Source organism: Moschus berezovskii, chromosome 28, assembly GCF_049115385.1.
Source record: "Moschus berezovskii isolate FMDL1 chromosome 28, NW_MosBer_1.0, whole genome shotgun sequence".
NCBI lineage: Eukaryota > Metazoa > Chordata > Mammalia > Artiodactyla > Moschidae > Moschus > Moschus berezovskii.
Window position 1 is genome coordinate 3811546 of NC_142487.1, and position 12070 is coordinate 3823615.

At 36.0% G+C, this 12070-nt stretch overlaps 1 protein-coding gene across 5 annotated transcripts in view; it reads left to right on the plus strand.

Moving 5' to 3' along the window:
• ROCK1 (Rho associated coiled-coil containing protein kinase 1) overlaps positions 1–12070 on the plus strand; it is a 130273-nt gene that overhangs the window by 56205 nt on the left and 61998 nt on the right. For 4 of the 5 annotated variants that reach the window (XM_055417121.2, XM_055417122.2, XM_088833397.1 and 1 more), the window contains exons 3-8: positions 4418–4518; positions 5040–5177; positions 8179–8354; positions 9143–9227; positions 10508–10652; positions 10973–11111. In XM_055417121.2, the coding sequence (XP_055273096.1) occupies positions 4418–4518; positions 5040–5177; positions 8179–8354; positions 9143–9227; positions 10508–10652; positions 10973–11111 (784 nt within the window). The remainder of the gene's footprint in view (positions 1–4417; positions 4519–5039; positions 5178–8178; positions 8355–9142; positions 9228–10507; positions 10653–10972; positions 11112–12070) is intronic. The other variant, XM_088833398.1, reaches the window with a different exon arrangement.

Below are 12070 nucleotides of genomic sequence, written 5' to 3' on the forward strand. Positions count from 1 at the left end.
TCTTGGTGAGCTGGGGATTGTTGGATTGAGTTGTTGGAGGGAGTGAGCAGGAAAGTTGAGGGAATGCTTAGAGAGTGTAGGATTTGAAATGAAGGGAGGACTGTAATTACTGATATTGATAAGATCTAGTATGTGGAAATGAGCGGCTGAGATAAAGTGGAGAACAAGATCCTTGGAAGAGAGAAGTTAAAGGTATTGAGAGGCCAGGTTATTAGAAGTATCATCTGTGGATGTATTAAAATCCTGAAGAATTAGGAAAATACTGAAGAGAAGGTTAGTAAACCAGAAACCAGAATTATCTAGCAGTGAGATGTGATGAGCTGGGGGTGAGTTGATTACAGTGACAGTGGGAGGTAGTGGGAGATATAACCTTGTAAACATGAAAAGCAAAGCTGGGTGAGTATGTAGAGATGGCAGTGGGGTTCACCTGTCCCGCTTCCAGGGCCACTGGAGGGTAAAGGGTACCACTGTGGAGCTGGTGGGGAAGTAGAGTCGGGAGCTGGGTTTCCGCTGGAGCCGGGGTTGGCAAGCTACAGCCCACAGGCCAAATCTGGCGCACCGTCTGTTTTTGGATGGCTTATGAGCTATGAATGGTTTTCATATTTTTAAAAATAATTTATAGAATATCAAAAGATTAGTATTTCATGATCCATGAAAATTATATGGATTTCAGTGTCCGTAAGTAAAGTTTTATTGGGACATAGCTATGCTCATTCTTTTCTGTATTGTCTGTGATTACTTTTCTGCTACTGCACAAGTTGGAAAGTTGAGTAGTTGCGACGGAAATCATACACGGCCTCTTTACTGCTTCACACCATTGCTCAGCACACTGTAAATCACAGTGCTGCAGTTATAACTCAGTAGCATTCCATGTGTATCACCATACCACAGCATTAAATTTTTTTCCCATTGTCAGTGCATGCCCATCATGTCAGAACAAAAAAGGAAAAGAAAACTGAACTTGAATGTTGTTATTTTGCACCACAGTGAAGTGTGGATTATTTCGTCAAGTTGGAGGGTGAAGCGTTGTGTCACTACTCAGTGACACTGTGGCTGTGCTGAAAGGGTGCAGTGGGCGTTGACAGGAGCAGAAAAAGTACTCACCATAACATTCCCAACGCACAGGAAAGTAACAGTAAGAAAAGCCCAGAAGATTTAAAAGAGAATATCCCATCACAGCAGAATTTTCTTTACAAAACGAAGGAAGAAAATGATGTTACAACCTTATGTAAGTTTACAAGTGGCTTATTTGTTAGCCACACAGTGAAAGCCGCTTGCTGATCCTGAGTGTTTGCAGCAGCAGAGCAAATGTGTATAGAGAGAATAACTTCCTTAAGACCATTAGCTTCTTGGCAAGAACAGTAGTTGCTCAAAGCATCAAGACTGTTGGGAGCAGCAGCAATAGTCAATTTAAAAGCAAGATAATTTTGAGTGATTTTCCTTGACTCTTATTTATTTGAGCGATCAATGCTGAGTTTGAAGTGACTAAAGAATTAACCTCTGTGTATAGTCTGCATGGAACAAGTATAGGCAAGATAGTTGAGGAAACACTAAGTACAACTTGAAGGTGGGATCTGCTGAGATGTGTGACAAGGGATGGTAGTTAAACTTATGTATGGTGCAGAAAAATGGCTTAGTTGAACTAACAGATCTTGTGAAAACACAAGATGTTTAAAACCTGTAGTTTGTATTATACATCAGCAAGTACTTTTTGGCAAGTATTTGGATCTATCGTGTTACTGAACCACAGTATCCTTGGTAAACCTCATTCAGTCTCATGGACTTACACAGTAACAATTCTGTACATCTTTGACATTAATCAAAGCTGAATATTTCCATTTATATTTGCATGCAGCAAGTCAGTGTCTTAGCAGTGGTAACATTTCATTGTGATTGTTTATGGATTTGTGTCCCCCCAAATCTGTCTGTTGAATCGCTAGCCCCTCGGTATAACTGTATTTGGAGATAGGGTCAAACAAGAGGCAGTTCAGGTTGAATGAGATCATAAGGTGGGACTCTGATAAAATGGAATTGGTGACAGGGTTAGTGTCCTCACCTGCACAGCACACAGGATGTCTTGTGAGCACACAGAGAGATGCTGGCTGCCAGCAAGCCAGAAAGAGGAATCTCACCAGAAACCTAACTCCCTGGCCGCTGATCTTGGCCGTTGAGTCTCTCGAACCAGGAGAAAATGAATGTCTGTTTAAGCCACCCAGTCTGTGGTATTTTGCATGGTAGGAAGAGCTGACCAAAATGAAGATTTTTCTTGATGGAGAGAACCACTCCCAGCTGTCATTGAATTACCATTGAACACTGACTTTGGACATTAGTTTTTGCTTTAACCTAAAATTACAAGGCAAAACAGCACTTCTTTGCAAAACTGAAGTGTAATGAAGTTATTTTGACAACTAATACTGTCTGTATCACAAGTAATGTTGAGCAGCTTTGTAACTTGTTCTGTCAGAAATTAAAAGAAGTAGCGAAATCTCTACTTCCACATAAATTTGCAACAGAGGTATTTTCGGGTCCCAAAACTACAGACTTAATATCCTGTTTATGGCTCTAAACCTGGTATAACCAGAGCCAGGGATCTTTCTCAACTCCATAGGCTATCATATAATTCATTATCTGGTTCATGACTTCCTTATTTCTCATCTAGAGTTAAATTATAGTACTCTTAAAATTCTACCCCCCGCCCCCACCTTGCCTTTATTGAATTTATATTTTACATAGTTGCTGGTGTAGCTGAAATGTAAATTTGACTATATTGTTTCTATGCCTTCTCTCTTTTCATGGCTTCCCGCACAGAGTGGTGATTTTCAGGTGGTGGTTCTAGTTCCCAACAGACCCCCCATGACTCTTCAGGGCTGTGGTAGAGAGGTGTACAAAGCAATTCCTCTGCTACCACCCACTGCCACGATCCTCTTGAAGCAGAGCACTTTTATTTGTTTTCATATTGTACTGCTTTTAAACTTTAATGTGAAACATATTTTTTGTTGATGAAATAATAATTTTACGGCTATTGGCCTATAGGTAAAATTTCAAACTCCTTATTAACTAGATTGGGACTCTCCAGCCTCTTTCAAGTCCTTCCCACAGACTTGATGCCCCAGCAATGCAAACAGTTCTACTGTGCCTTTGCTAATATTTGCCCATCTGCCTGTTAGTCTCTCTTTTCTTTTTCCCAACTAGCTAACTGCTACTCCTTTTTTTTTTTTTTTTAATTATTCTTAAGACTTGTTTCAGGTTCTGTCACCTCCAGAAAGCCTTTCTCACCCTCTCCCTCTCAGGCAGTCTTTGGTTAGATGTCATTCTTGTTATTCCACAGATTCTGTGCTTATGCTTTATTTCCCTTTTTTGCATTTTTGGGTATTATGTATTTGTTTCTGTTTCATTTGAAATCCATAAAAGCAGAGACTATGTTTTTAAAGTTACATTTCTATATCTACAGTGATTACTATAGAGACTACATGGTTAGCACAAATTTTTCTGCAGTAAATTGATTATTGTTTATATCTTGCTGATGCATTTGCAATAGACATGTGATCTAAAATTAAATGTACTTGTATTATTCCTGTGTGAAAGTTTACTCTCTGTTGCATGTGTTTATAGGCCATACGGTATACAAACAAGAGTTTAAATTGTGCATTTCATAAGAAAGACAAGATATTATATGCAGCTTTTATTAGTAACTAGAACTTAAGTTTAACAGCTGCCCTGTATTTTGTACAACCCTGAAATGTGAAGCTTTTCCATGTAATCTCATGCCAGTGTTGACCCATGTGGATTAAAATAGCCCTATTTTAATCTTTGACCAAATTAGGAATTAGAATATCTACCCAGTGGGGATTTTAAATTATTGTAGTTTGTAGTGTGACAGGTTTATATAAATAATTGCAGATTCCCACTGTGTGTTTTAAGTTAAAGTCTCCATTCAAATAGAGAAATGTAATAAGTATGTGATTCTTTAGCATGTTTATTTTACCTTTGATATTTTAAATTATATCTTTTTAAAAGGATTATTAAAACTGACTTGATAAAAAGATTTGTTTAATTAATCTAAAATATCTACCTGTGGCCCCTTGGTTCAAAATTGATATATACTTAAAATATCAGGAACTAATTAACTAATTATCCTCAGTATATGTGTAGTATAATGTTTGGTTTTTTTTGAAAAACATTCTGGTCAGATTTTAATAAAATTATTTAACAGCTAGAGTGAAGTCATTCCACAATTTGTTGAAAACAATTCTCAGCACATTGAGCATTTCTCTCTTTTACAACTTCATATTTTACCTGTATAAAATAATTTTTAATGCACATCTTTGTTGTTTCTCAAGAACTTGAATGTTAAATAAGCAGTTTTAGTTATACTGCTTCAGTAATTTAAAATTATAAACTTTTTCTTTTCATACAGATAAAGACACAATAAATAAAATTAGAGATTTACGAATGAAAGCTGAAGATTATGAAGTAGTGAAGGTGATTGGTAGAGGTGCATTTGGAGAAGTTCAATTGGTAGGTTATTTTACTGAGATTAAAAAATCTTTTTAAAATTAAAAAATCCACTTGTTTGTTTAACATATGATGTTTTGGAAAAGTTTTGATTTTATAAAAGTCTTGCTTTAAATTGCTCTAGACTTTCTTGCCTACCGATATGAAAGCCTAGAGTCTCATTCAGCAGTAATGTGAAATATTTTCCCCAAGCATTCAAGGGTAGAGAAGAGGTTTCAAGCATCAAAAGAGAAGCCTTTACTCCTGATACTGCTCCATCTAAAATGCTGTGGCATAGTAAGTTTTTAAACAGGAAGTAGCATCCATAGCAGAGTGGAGAAGGGGAAGGATGCCATAATTTAGAGAATAAAGTTTTTTTTCCTAACATTACTTATGATATTCAAAGCCTTAACATGATCTTACTGGGGTCATTCAGAAGAGACGTTAAAACAGCAAGACAGTAATGTTAAATTATTTAGTAAATTGTTTGTGGAAACACTGATCTTTAAATGTTAATGAAAGGTTCATTATTTTCCATTTCAAAGGTAAGGCATAAGTCCACCAGGAAGGTATACGCTATGAAGCTCCTCAGCAAATTTGAAATGATTAAGAGATCTGATTCTGCTTTTTTCTGGGAAGAAAGGGACATCATGGCTTTTGCTAACAGTCCTTGGGTTGTTCAGGTATGTTTTTGCTGTTGTTTCATTGTTGTTGTACTGGTTCGTAACAACATATCTGAGAAGCTGACTTTGTTTTTTAGTGAACTTTTGTTTTTTAGTAAGAGAATTTATTGGCAGTTATAAAAGTATCTAATATGTCATCATTTTTAAAATCATAAAATTTTATTGAATCATCTCTAGGAAGGAAGTAAATATTTGTCTCTCATTTTATGGAATGGAAGAAAATGGGAGAAAGAAAGGAAAAAAAGTTAAGCTAGGCTTCCAAATAATATTGTATTGGCTTCAGGTTTTTCGATGGAAAGAAAAATACATCAGAAAGTCAGTAATTGCAGGTCCTGGTCTTGACTGCCACAGGCCTACCTGAAGTTGTGGCCAGGTTATTTCCATCTTTGAACCTCAGTTTCATTGCTCAAAAATGTGAAAGTTGGCTTAGATTGGTTATTTTCAACTGAATAAGATACCTCATTTGGAGTCATGGGAGCAAGCAGTTATTTGGGTAGGTTATAATTCTGGGTTTTCTATTGCTGCTTCAATTAGAGCAGCTGCGTGTTTTATGTGTCTTATATATTGGGGTTCTTATTAAGATTTCTTGTGAGGGGGATAAGATCTTCTGGTTTAAAAAATGGAGTAAAACTACTAAGCTAGATCATTTCTGAATTCCTAGCATGAATTCTAGAGCTTCTTTATTTATGCTATGTAATAAAAACTGTCCTAAATAAGCATAATAGTAATTGGTATAAAGAGAATATGAAATATGTTTAAGATTTGCATAATAAGGCTTTTTATACTTGAAATGTCTGTTCTTGTTTGTATCGGCTGTATAGAGCAGGGTCTCTCAGCCTCGGTATTGGTGACATTTTCAGCCATGTGAAGGCTTCCCTAGTAGCTCAGTTGGTAAAGAATTTGCCTGCAATGCAGGAGACCCAGGTTCCAGCCCTGGGTCGGGAAGATCCCCTGGAGAAGGGAATGGCAACCCACTCCAGTACTCTTGCCTGGAGAATCCCATGGACAGAGGACTTGGCAGGCTACAGTCCACAGGATCGCAGAGTCAGACACGACTGTGCGACTAACTTCCCTTTTCCTTTCAGCCATGTGATGTTTTGCTGCTGGGGGGCTATCCTGTGCCTTATAGGGTTTGTAACAGTATCCCTGACTTCTGCCCAGGCCCTCCCAGTAGTAGCCCTCTCCACCCCACACACCAGCTATTAGCAACTAAAATTGTGTTCAGACATTGTGGTGTGTTAGGAAGAGTGGGTGGGTGGGGGCTGTGGGACACCAACAGTTTCCTTTTCTGGTTGAGAACCACTGATATGAGGAATGTTCAGTGTTGTGTAAAAAGTTAAAAACGTGACATAAATGTTTAAGGTTAAATTTACAACTTGTGAATTTGAAGCTTTATTTTTCTTGATACACTGTCTATAAATAGGGAAACTGCCACCAAATCAGCAATGTTTCTTTAATCATGGTGTCCGAGTGATTCACTGTACATGTTGGCCTGGGATAGCCACGAGACACCACTTAGTTTCTTATCCTTCCCTCTAAATATATATTTTGTAATTAAAGTTACTAAGTGAAAGTGAAAATCGTTCAGTCATGTCCGACTCTTTGCAAATCCTGTACTGTAGCCTGCCAGGCTCCTCTGTCCATAGAACTGTCCAGGCCAGAATACTGGAGTGGGTAGCCATTCCCTTCTCCAGGGGATCTTCCTGACCCAGGAATCAAACCAGGGTCTGCTGCATTGCAGGCAAATTCTTTACCAACTGAGCTACCAGGGAAGCCCGTAAGTTACTAAATCCATAACTAAAATAGCTAAAGTTACTAAATCCATAGCTAAAATCGTTAAACACTGTTGAAAAAAATGAAATACAAAAAGAATTTAAAGATATAACTACCTAGGTAAATTAGTTATAATTTATAATTTTTCTCTAGGGCTTATTTCATTTATTTTAGTTCTAATCTTATCATGTTTACTTAAAGTGTCCTTTTGTAGAGAATTCCCTGGTAGTCCAGTGGTTTGAATTTAGGGTTTTCAATGCCCTGGGTCCCGGTTCGATCCCTAATCAGGGGACTAAGATCCCACAAGTCGCACGTCATGGCCAAAAAAGAAAAAAAAAAATGTTCTTTTGTAAATTTCCTCTCCTTTTAACTTCAGCCCTGGTCATATAATATATTTGTGCCTGATATTGTTGCCAATTTCATATTGATGGACCTTCCCCTTCCTGCTTTGACTCTGTTGCCCTCTTCCTGCTTCTCTGTTGGCTGCTCCTCCTAATGACTGCAGTTGTTTACTGAGCACCTGTTGTAGTAAGTGCTTTCAGTATTCGCTAATCTCTTTTTAACAACCCAGAAAGGCAGTTAATCCCCATTAGCTACATCCTCAATTTATAGATTAAATTTGTGCTTTTGTTCATTGAACATTCATTAAGTACTTGCCAGCTGCCAGGCATCTAGATGCAGACTGGGCAGCAAGTATAAAAGTCAAATATGGTATAGTCCCAGTACAGTTCCATATAGTCTCCCAAAAAGGATATAGTAACAGATAATTTGAGAGGTTATGTAATTGCCTAGTCACACAGCTAGTCAGAGACAGTTAAAACTAAAGCCTAATTTATTAGACTACTGGAAAATTGTGATACCAATATAAATTTAACATTAAACCCCACTATGCACAATTTAAATTATAACTACAATATATCTTTGCTTAGAAGAATTGTATATCCTTTATTGAAACTGTTATAATTTTTTAAAATTCTCAGTATAAGAAATTCAGTTAGTGTAGAAAATGTAGAGAAAAAAGTCTTCAGCTCCTCAGAAATAACCAGTTAATAATTCCTTGACATATGCAAAGTTCTTTGTGCTATTTATGTTTGTATTTATTTCCTTTTTAAGAACAGTGCTTACAACTACTTTTCTTGATTATTTTAATTATACTAGTATTTTTGACAATTCTTAAACAGTTTTGCTTAATCTTAATGAATTTCTTTGTTTTTATGTATTTCCGTAGCTGTTTTATGCATTCCAAGATGATCGTTATCTCTATATGGTAATGGAATACATGCCTGGTGGAGATCTTGTAAATTTAATGAGCAACTATGATGTGCCTGAAAAATGGGCCCGATTCTATACTGCAGAAGTAGTTCTTGCATTGGATGCAATCCATTCCATGGGTTTTATCCATAGGTAAAGTTAAAAATGTTTAAAATTTCTTATTTGTCAAAGAGAGAAGCTAAAAATAAGTATTGGTTAACGCGTCCCACTCTGAGTCCACCTATTCTTCCATATGACATAAGTAGTATTTCAGGATTTAAAACTTTGAAATTTGTAGTTCTAACATTTCAGTTTAGTGTTGACATAAATGTACTCTTTAATATTTCTTAATTTGATTATAGGCTTTTATATAGTGTCCTGAAAAGTAAAATGTATAAGCTATTTTTTTAAGGTATCTTCCAGGGTATTAAATGCTTTTAATTTTTACATTCAAATTAATTTGCTTTTGATTAGTGAGGAGATCATATTTACTTGTTAGAAGGGTAGTTTCATTTATTCTACAAACACCAATTGAATTCTCTGCAATTGCTGTGCTCAGTGCCAGGGACACAAAAATGCAAGTGACTTAAGACCCTCTTCTAGGGTTATTTATGTATTTATATTTCTTGTGTGTTTCAGTTACTTTTTATGTTTGAATGTTACATTTTTTATGGTTGTTCTCTCTCAAATGACTTGATTTTCCTCTTGGAAGAATCAAACTGCTTCAAAGGGAATATTGTATGTCTTCTTCTGAGACATAACATAGGAGAGAGTCTCCCTGACGAAGTTCAGTTTATAGATGTGGAGAGAGAGCTCATATAGTTTAAAGGTGGTCTTACCTAAACTGAGTGAGGATATCTGACCTAAAACCATTGCCTCATATAATTTTTATCAATTTATGACCTGTTTCAGAGATACTCTATTTTTTTTCCCCTCCTCAGAGATGTGAAGCCTGATAACATGCTGCTGGATAAATCTGGACATTTGAAGTTGGCAGATTTTGGTACTTGTATGAAGATGAATAAGGTTAAATAATTAGATTTTAATTTAGTTTTGCTAATTCAAGATTGATGCTTTTTACAAATGTTTTAAGAGTTTAAGAATTACTAACCGTATCTGGACGTGTACAGAATTGATGTGCCCTGTCTTATTTGTTGGACTAAAATGCCATGGTTTCACTGTTGTGTTATTAACTTGTAAGTACTTTATTTTTCCCCCTCTCTATTTAGGGGACGTGTGGATTGACACATTTACTGAATCTTTTAAAGTAACTCTGTAATGTCCACTATTTTAACTAGAAATGGGCTTAGTTTAAATGGCACTAAATACTAATGCCAGTGTTAAAATGCGACTTTCATAAAAACTGGATTTCAGTAATACATGTATTTTTTAGTGTTTTACTGAGCCTTCTATTAAACATGAAAAGATCTTACTACTTATTTTTGGAGTTGGTCATAAAAGATATCCATGCTCACTGTTTATATAATAAATAACATGCACATGGCTGAATTAGCAAGTACGCTGCTTTATTTTCAATTGAAACAGTTTATATTCTTTGAAACTGATCATAGAAGAATAACCAGAAAGTTGTATTTATTTCCAAAGGAAACTTACTGGTTAGGAGGAAAGCCCTATGTGAGAACTTTTGCGTAAATATTTATAATTCTCTTGCATTAATATCAGCTACAGTAAGTAACAGGTATATAGAGTTTTGTTTTTATTTTGGAGAGAGGTTTAAAATGTATAGTAAATGGAGATCAGTGGGCTTAACACTATTATGTCCTTTTTCCATGCATGTGCCTTCCTGTTTTATTTATGTACAGTCACTTATTACATGGTTTTTTTCTCTGTTTCAAGTATAGTTAAATTGACTATTTTAGTAAGAAACAATTAAATCACCTTTTATGTATTAATGTTATCAAGTGACTTTTGTCAGTTTCTCAACATATTTGCCTTGACTTATATACTTGTTCTCTGCAGTTGAGATCATCTTATTGTTTCAACTGGGGGAATAATAAATGGTCTAATAATAAAAGAATAATAAGTGGAAAATAATAAATAATAAATTCACTATGTCTTTCTAGTGAATGTTATTATGAAGTATCAGTAAACACATGTGAATATATTATGTACATAATATGTATATAGGATTAAGCTATTTATTAATTTTTGTCAAGTTTGCATTAGGTTTTAATATGATCTTTTTATAAAGACTTAGAGTTCTATAGGTTATATTAAGAAAAACTTGTGTTGAAAAATTGACACTTTACATTTATATCCTAATTGAAAATTTGATCTCTATTTAGGAAGGAATGGTACGATGTGATACAGCAGTTGGAACACCTGATTATATTTCCCCTGAAGTATTAAAATCTCAAGGTGGCGATGGTTATTATGGACGAGAATGTGACTGGTGGTCAGTTGGGGTATTTTTATATGAAATGCTTGTAGGTGAGTAAAGGAGAATTTTATGTACCTCTAACAGTTCTTCATCTCCATACTTAGACTTGGCTTCTTCTGATAAAATATTACATTAAGTAAGCAATGTTGATTTTGTTAGTAGAAAACAGATTGATCCAAGCTGTGATCCAAACACACATACTTTGTGTGTTTTGACAAACTTGATGTGTTACTTCTTTTTATGTATTTGGTGTATGTTTTTAGTTTATGCATAGTTAATTATCATTAAGCAGTAACACTGACATTTCCTTTGTAGCTTATTTCTCTAAATGTATCTTAATTTGCTTTTGTTTTCCCTGTCAATTTGTCAGGTGATACACCATTTTATGCAGATTCTCTGGTTGGAACTTACAGTAAGATTATGAACCATAAAAATTCTCTTACCTTCCCTGATGATAATGACATATCAAAAGAAGCAAAAAATCTGATTTGTGCCTTCCTTACTGACAGGTAAATAATTTTAACATGGAACACTATTCAAGGAAACTTTCATTTTACTGCTCAGTTTTTAAGGTCTATTTCTGAGCTCCTCTATTTGCGCTGTTGAAATAAAAATGTTACCATTCTTTAAGTCATTCATGACAGTGAAACCTGATATAATTTTCTGATTTTTCTGGATCTCAATTACCTTACCTAAGAATGGCAGAAAGTGAAGAGGAACTCAAAAGCCTCTTGAGGAAAGTGAAAGAGGAGAGTGAAAAGGTTGGCTTGAAGCTCAACATTCAGAAAACAAAGATCATGGCATCTGGTCCCATCACTTCATGGGAAATAGATGGAAAAACAGTGGAAACAGTGTCAGACTTTATTTTTTTGGGCTCCAAAATCACTGCAGATGCTGATTGCAGCCATGAAATTAAAAGACGCTTACTCCTTGGAAGGAAAGTTATGACCAACCTTGATAGTATATTAAAAAGCAGAGACATTACTTTGCCAACCAAGGTCCGTCTAGTCAAGGCAATGGTTTTTCCTGTATGGATGTGAGAGTTGGACTGTGAAGAAAGCTGATCGCCAAAGAATCGATGCTTTTGAACTGTGGTGTTGGAGAAGACTCTTGAGAGTCCCTTATACTGCAAGGAGATCCAACCAGTCCATTCTAAAGGAGATCAATCCTGGATATTCATTGGAGGGACTGATGCTAAAGCTGAAAGTGCAATACTTTGGCCACCTCATGCGACGAGTTGACTCACTGGAAAAGACTCTGATGCTGGGAAAGGTTGGGGGCGGGAGGAGAAGGGGACAACGGAGAATGAGATGGCTGGATGGCATCACCGACTCTGTGGACATGAGTTTGAGTGTACTCCGGGAGTTGGTGATGGACAGGGAGGCCTGGCGTGATGTGATTCATGGGGTCGCGGAGAGTCAGACACGACTGAGCGACTGAACTGAATTGAAGAACTTGGGATAGTAAA